Source organism: Temnothorax curvispinosus, unplaced genomic scaffold (genome assembly GCF_003070985.1).
Source record: "Temnothorax curvispinosus isolate PA1 unplaced genomic scaffold, ASM307098v1 QBEX01006326.1, whole genome shotgun sequence".
Classification (NCBI taxonomy): Eukaryota; Metazoa; Arthropoda; class Insecta; order Hymenoptera; family Formicidae; genus Temnothorax; species Temnothorax curvispinosus.
In genome coordinates, this window is record NW_020216106.1 from 130,237 (window position 1) to 137,543 (window position 7,307).

The 7,307-nt window shown below is 34.2% G+C and overlaps 1 protein-coding gene across 1 annotated transcript; it reads left to right on the top strand.

Annotated features, from left to right (window-relative positions):
- Nucleotides 1-1,965: 1,965 nt before the first annotated feature.
- Nucleotides 1,966-7,004, top strand: LOC112455743 (arylsulfatase B-like). The gene is made up of 8 exons (XM_025017880.1): nt 1,966-2,218; nt 2,742-2,901; nt 3,325-3,551; nt 3,815-4,076; nt 4,869-5,026; nt 5,231-5,522; nt 5,697-5,977; nt 6,221-7,004. The coding sequence occupies exons 1-8, from the start codon at nt 2,090-2,092 to the stop codon at nt 6,434-6,436; spliced, it is 1,725 nt and encodes a 574-aa protein (XP_024873648.1). The 5' UTR covers nt 1,966-2,089; the 3' UTR covers nt 6,437-7,004.
- The last annotated feature ends 303 nt before the right edge of the window (nt 7,005-7,307 follow it).

Here is a 7,307-nt window from a genome sequence, read left to right on the forward strand (position 1 = left end):
CCGTCTAGATTCTAGATTAAGGCCCACTGTCCACGGAGCGTCGATGCGTACATTTTACAGAATGAGTAAAAATAGCTGTCAAAATTTAGTGGAAATGGTACCATTAATTCACAAACAAAATCAATATGCACTGTCAGTACTGAAAATTTATGATATACATAACGTAAGCTATAAATTTCCAGTACTGACAGTGAATATTTAAACGCAGCCACAGTTGAACTGTGGTAAGAGTTTGATCAAACTTCATATAAAATATTTTGAAATTCGGCGCTTTAGCCACCGAGAACATGTACGCCCGGCGACCGACAATGCCATACGCCGGGCTTCATGACGAAAGCATGCAGCGACGAAAACGCGACGCTGCAGCTTCGTCGACAGATGTCTATTGCTTTACATTGGTTGCTGCATGGAAGCGTAGAGTATCTAAAGAGCCTCGCGCACAAAATTGCATAGGCTGCATATCTATAGCATAAGACCGCTAAATAAATTAACATCTTATGTAAATTAATATAGTGACTTTATGCTGGATGCTCATTGGTTTAGCGGTCTTATGCTACGGTTATGCTAAGCTATGCATTTTGTGCGCAATGGCCTTAATACCCTATGCAGCAACGCCTCCGTGGACAGTGGACCTAATTCGTTGGCACGTGGTGTTTCGAAGTCGTATAGAGGTTAAAAAAAGTATTCCTACATTTTCGTTTTTCTGTCATGCGGTCTTTAAGAGAAGATCACATGGTACGACACGCGTCAGTGTTACAGCACGGCAACGCATAAATCGTAGACATGCTAAACGTGAGCTACGTCTGAATTAGCATTTGCATTGTTCGGCGAATTAACATTTATATTGTCAATTTTTTGTATGTACTACTGTATATGGAATTATGATGTTTTTTTTCTTTGACGCTGTAGAAACATTTGTGAATATAAAAGCATGACAAACGCGAGATAGCTTATCTTATTGCACCTTATTCGAGAACGGATGAAGCGAAAGTCGGCGTGCTGAAAGGAAGTTTTACTTTGAACAATCTAACGAAATATCATTTCATCTTTTTTTTTTTTTTTGCTAATTGTGTCCTTTATGATAAATTAATTTGCGGTGGGATTAAGCGATCTTAAAAGCAACATTGCGTTTTCATGGAGTTTGATTCTTGTCGTTTGATCACATTATTCGGATAAAAGGTAGACCATAGAATATATATATATATATATATATATAGACAATATTTTTCAGTACTTTTCTTTTAATTAATATTTTATTATTAATTATATCTTGTAATAAAATAATAATTTATAATTAACCGCAATGTATGTAACCTAAGTGTACATACGCTAAACAAATGTGTGTACGTACCTTGAAATAAAATCAATATTCGGACACTTTTTTAATGTATCTTAAAGTATCCGTTATACATATATAATTCCACATGTATTAAATGCCATGTTCGTAAATTATGTATATTACTATTCGAAAACATGACAGCTAAAATAATAAACGATAAAAAAGCTGTAATAAAAGATAAAAACTAAAAGTATGTTTTTATGTACACATGTCTATATGTACATATGTATGTATATTAGGTCGCTAAAAACTGCGTGCTATCAAATGATAAGATAACATTTATCACATTGCTTCCTCAGAAAGCCTTTTGCCCTAATTATTATTAGTTATAAAGAGAAATTGTCGAGAAAGATAAATCGTTCGTCGCGTTAGAATCGTTAGATAGTCGCTAGCGCGGTAAATTTTAACGTTTCAAAATACAGTTATGTGCAAAATAATAGCACCGGCTGAAAAAATAAAGAAAATTCTAAATTTAAAATTAATCAACTGAAAATTATTTTATTTTATTTATTAAATATACATAAATTAATAGAAATATAAAACATAATATCTCATTATTACAAAAAGATAATGAAAAAATAGAATTTTGTTAAGATTTATAATTTTCTTCATTTTTTTCAGTCGGTGCTATTATTTTGCACATCATAATTTTATAAACAGCGCATTACGACATCTGATGATTCCATTGTGCAGATATAACGTAACTTCGGTCATTTTTCCACTGGACTGACAAAAGAACTGGTAAAAGCAATGAATTTGAACAATGTGTTGCTTGTCTTCGTACTGACAGTTTTAAGTGTCGTGTGCCTTTATTTTGATTTAATCTGCGTTTCCGTGCAGCCTGCACCTAACATCGTCGTTATTATCGCTGATGATTTGGTAAGAAATTATTTTATCCGCGTAACGAAGGTGAAATTAATGCCTTCGTAGAGTATACAGAGTCTTAGAATATCTGAATTTTAAAAAATCGATAGCAACTCGATAAAAAATGTCATACGATTTAAACAGTAGCTTTATTTTAAGACCTGTGTTTTTTTGCAGCGATACATATGTATCACTGTTATCAAGAAAATTATTTAACAATAAATTAAATTCTTTAAGTCACGTATCTTTCATCGCTTTTCTGGATTTTCTTAATTATCGGAAATGTTAAACTAGATGTGTATACAATGGAAAGCTAGTTAGTGTCGCGAAATCAAGTGAGACAAGAAAACGACCAACGAACCGTTTACATTAGAATATTTGTAAGATTTTGCATTTCACGAACAGGGAAAAATATCGTCTCACTCATGTTACCAAAAATTGTTGATGTAAATCCATTTAGTATACGCATGAACCTTACGTGACTTAATCAATCTTGATAAATTATAAAACACGTCTTATATGCGTCTCAACGACTAAGGGATGGAATGACGTCAGCTTCCATGGTGCCGATGAGATTCCTACGCCGAACATAGACGCTCTCGCGTATAACGGCGTAATATTGAACCGACATTATGTGTTGCCGGTGTGCACGCCGTCGAGGACGGCTTTCCTCACCGGACAATATCCCATAAGGACAGGTAATCTATTAATTATCGCGGGTAAATGATGTGCAACGACACGGCGCGCTGCTGGATTTTATGATGCAAACCATCGCGCAACAATCTTCTTACTTCGCTTGTTGGTGCAAGATCCGCATAAGTTTTATTTATTACGTATTATTTATTAATGTGAATTGAAGATTCTAAAGTATAATCTCTCAATTCGGGATCTAGAAATATTTTAGAAAGACGCGTCAATAGAGCACGGGTGATTTCAGAGAGTTTACTCTTACAATGTTATTTATATCTATATTTTTTCGTTATTTGTATAATTTATATTTTTATTAATTCTCGAATTGTAATAACTATTATACATTACGAAGCGCAAAAAATACTCCAAAGTTATTTGTAGAGATAAAAATTTAAAATTAGAATTTAAATTCTGAATTAATTACAACGTAGGCATGCAGGGCTATCCCTTGCAAGGAGCTGAACCTCGTGGTATACCCTTGAACTACACTCTTCTACCTGAGTACCTTCGTAGACTCGGATATACCACTCATCTCGTAGGGAAATGGCACGTTGGTTATCACACGAGAAATTTCGGACCCACCCGCCGTGGTTTTGACACTTTCTTGGGATATTACACCGGTTATATTCAATATTACAATCATACACTTCTCGAAAGTGTAAGTTTTCTATAATTAATTGTCGCTAGAGTAAAACAGCGTTATTATAATAGAAATAAAATTATAATAAAAATATTACGTCCAATATATATAGTTAACGATATTATTGTAAAACCGTTTGCAACAGATAGTATATAGAGATTTGACGTTTTTCCATCACGAGCAATTTCTTTGCACAGTTATAAACATATAATATGTATCTGTAATAAACATTAAATAATATACGTTATATAATATGTATAGATCGGTATGACATTTTACAGGAACAACTGGGTTACGATTTGCATCGCATCGTGGGCGACAATAACACGGTCGAATACAGATATGACTACATGACTGATCTCGTAACCGACGAGGCTGAAAGTATTATCTCGTCACACAATACCAACAAGCCCATGTATCTGCAATTAGCGCATCTTGCCCCTCATTCTAGCGACGCTGAAGACATCATGGAAGTACGCGATTGGAAAGAAACAAACGCTACTCTCGGTTACATCAAAGATTTGAACAGAAGAAAATACGCGAGTAAGTACTTTTATTCCTCTTGGTCATTTTTTTATTGTCAACGTCGTAAAAAAAAAAAAAAAAAAATATCGTCAATGTAGAATATGAATTTTACACGCGAAATCAGAAGTCGCGTCCTACTTAATTGCGATTATGAAATGATCTTTCAATTAATTCGTTTTGTATTTGCAAGCAATAATAGTCAGTTTTGCTGATGCAGCAAATATAACATTTTGTTGTTGCAAATTTAGTCAGCTATATGGGCAGCAAAAATGTTTCAGTTAAAAGGATTAATGTTATTTGAAATAACTGAAACAGCTTTGTTGGATCTTTAAATTATTTTGCTGCAATAACAAATTTACTCTCTACTTTTTCTATCTCCTAATTTTATTCTCATTATGAGTATTCTCATTCATTTCTACCAGACAATTTTCTTAATAGCATTTGTTATTAACCGAATAAACTGTTCGCTTTAATAATAAATTAATATGTTTCTATAAACAAATTTACTCAGTCAGTAAAATTTTTTATTTTATTAACAAAACAGATATTACTGTAACATCAAACAAATTATCAAAAATCTGTTTGACGTCAAATTTACAGTAATAGCAACATTTTTTCTGCAACAGTTAAATTATTTTTTTCCTCTGTCTTATATGTCAAATCGTCCGATAAAAGATAATTGCTATTATCTGCTATTTCCTCATACATTATACTTCACTTTTGTTTCAATTATGATAAGAATGTTGATTGCGTGTTTGTATTTTTATTATTTAACTTTGTAACGTTTAATATTGTATGTTCTATTTTTAGGTGTCGTTTCTACGTTAGATAAATCTGTCGGTCGAGTGGTAGACGCTCTAAAGAAAAAAGACATTTTAAAAAACACAATCATAATTTTTATGGCCGACAATGGAGCGCAGACTGAAGGAGTCTACAAAAATTACGGCTCCAATTATCCATTGCGAGGGGTAAGTGCAGCTTTGTACAAATAATAATGAAACTACTGACTCTACGTTTGATTTCGCGCGCGACTAACATCGCTAATAGTAAACAGTAACACTAAATATAATATAGATTAATATTATTAAATGTGCAAAAACAGTTGTTCAGGTAAAATTACGTCTATTAAAAATTTTGAAATTGTATATAAAATTGAAATAATATATTTGCAGTTGAAATTTAGCCTGTTTGAAGGTGGCGTTCGGGGCGCGGCGTGCATCTATTCGCCCTTGATTGGTCAGTCATCGAGGGTCTCGACGCAATTGTTTCATATTACCGATTGGCTGCCGACACTATACTCTGCGGCTGGCGGTATTTCGAGTGATCTGAAACAACTGGACGGCATTGATCAATGGTCCGCGATTAAGAAAGTGAAAACTGATGAACGAAGATCGATTCTCGTAAATATTCAGGAAGGTGAGAACAGCGAGGCGGCGATAATGGGACGTTATAAACTCACTAGAGGTAAATAATCAGTAACCTTTTTTATTATTTGTTCTAACGTAATTTCGAATTCACTCTCTCTCTCTGCACATATTATACATATCTTTGGCTTTACGAAAAGCCTAAGATCGGTTTAAGAGTAAATATATGAATAATTAATAATGAATGAATAATTATCCTTTTTCTTCTATACAGATAAGTCCGATTATCAGAAGCATTATAGTTATTATAGCGGTAACGATGCGTCGTATCCCAAGTACAATGTGACGAATGTGTTAGCGTCGCCAGCCGCAACAGCAATCGCGAGCGTTTCGACTAACGTGTTAACTGCAGCTAAAATAAAACAGCTCCGGAAAGAAGCTACTATAGTTTGCGAGAACCTTACGAATTCCTCCAGTTGCATGAACCGCACTTGCTTGTTCAATATCTACAAAGATCCTTGCGAAATAACAGATCTATCCTCGGAGTATCCTAAGGTGAGATTAGATAATAATATTTCACGACAAGAAACCAATTTCTGCTCTGATAAGCTATAATTACGCCAATAATAATTATTGAATTACGCGTAATACGCATCTGTAATATTTGTGACTTTACCTTCGCTAGGAAAAAACAATGACTTGTACAAATATATAATTATATAAACCTCGTTTCATCTGGCGTCCGGGCGAAATGGAAGCGAGAAACGCTGTCTTAAGAAGACGTCGTTACATTTGCAGGTCGTGAAGAGATTGAGCGTGTTCATCGACAGCTATAAATCGGTCCTCATGAAGAAGCCCAATACACCCGTCGATCCGGCTGGCTTTCCGTGCCACTTTAACAACACTTGGATGCCCTGGCTGCCGGACGACTATCAGTCGATCAGCGAAATGCATTTCACGACGAGCGGAGTTACGTCGTGGCAACATAACGACTTCAATTCGACCTCGTCGTAGACCCGTATTTGCGTTTCTGCCGAGGAACTCAGCTTGAAACCAGTTTTGAGATGTCGAGACGCGTTTCAATAGATGGATCTTAAGAGTCTATTTGATAGTGACATATTCGTCACATTTTCAATCACGATTTAAACCAAGAGCTCTTCCTTCTTTCTTTTTTTTGTCTTTGGACACGACCTGATTCTATTCTATTCTTCTAGCTCTTCAATAATTCTTTGAAAAAAGATCGTTCAATAAATCCTTAAGAAAAGATGTACATATTAATGGATTTTGATATTGATTGAGTATTGGGAAGAATTACATATTACTTCGAAAGTGTTCTGAGAAGATAGAAGTAACAAACAGCTTGGGAATTAATTAAAAGCAATGGTATTGTAATCATAAATAATTTTGTAAATCGTTCTAAATTATTAAATTGTAATACTTGACTTAAGAAAATTATAGTCGCAATATTTAATTATCATTAATATTTTGATGATTAAACAAACGGAATAACGGATTCCGCTAAATAGTTTATTCAAAGCCAATAAAGATTAAAGTTTCCTTTTGTCACGTATTTCTATCTGTAAAGCTTACACATTGCAGACTTCAAATAATAGACAATTTTATTTTTAACGATTTAAGATCATTTTATTTCTTTGATCGTTATTCTAGATCTTAATAAAATGTGTTCTTAACGTTCCGTTCCGCTAGCTTTGAGTCACCCTATATATCTTTATTAACGGGGTAGCGTTGACCGTTGAGGGTGGGTGGCAAAAAGTTTATCGTTGGAGGGACAAAACTCTTCTTTTCACTGACGTTATTGTATAGAGATTATGCAGATTGGATGCTGCCGTCGTGCGCGAAGAAGGTTGATATCTATTTAATTACC

Excerpts from the sequence above, each read along its gene's own strand:
- LOC112455743 (XM_025017880.1), top strand. The coding sequence starts at position 2,090 with ATGAATTTGAACAATGTGTTGCTTGTCTTCGTACTGACAGTTTTAAGT. Across the intron at positions 2,219-2,741 it reads TTATTATCGCTGATGATTTG|GGATGGAATGACGTCAGCTT; the intron begins GTAAGAAATTAT and ends TCAACGACTAAG. Across the intron at positions 2,902-3,324 it reads ACAATATCCCATAAGGACAG|GCATGCAGGGCTATCCCTTG; the intron begins GTAATCTATTAA and ends ATTACAACGTAG.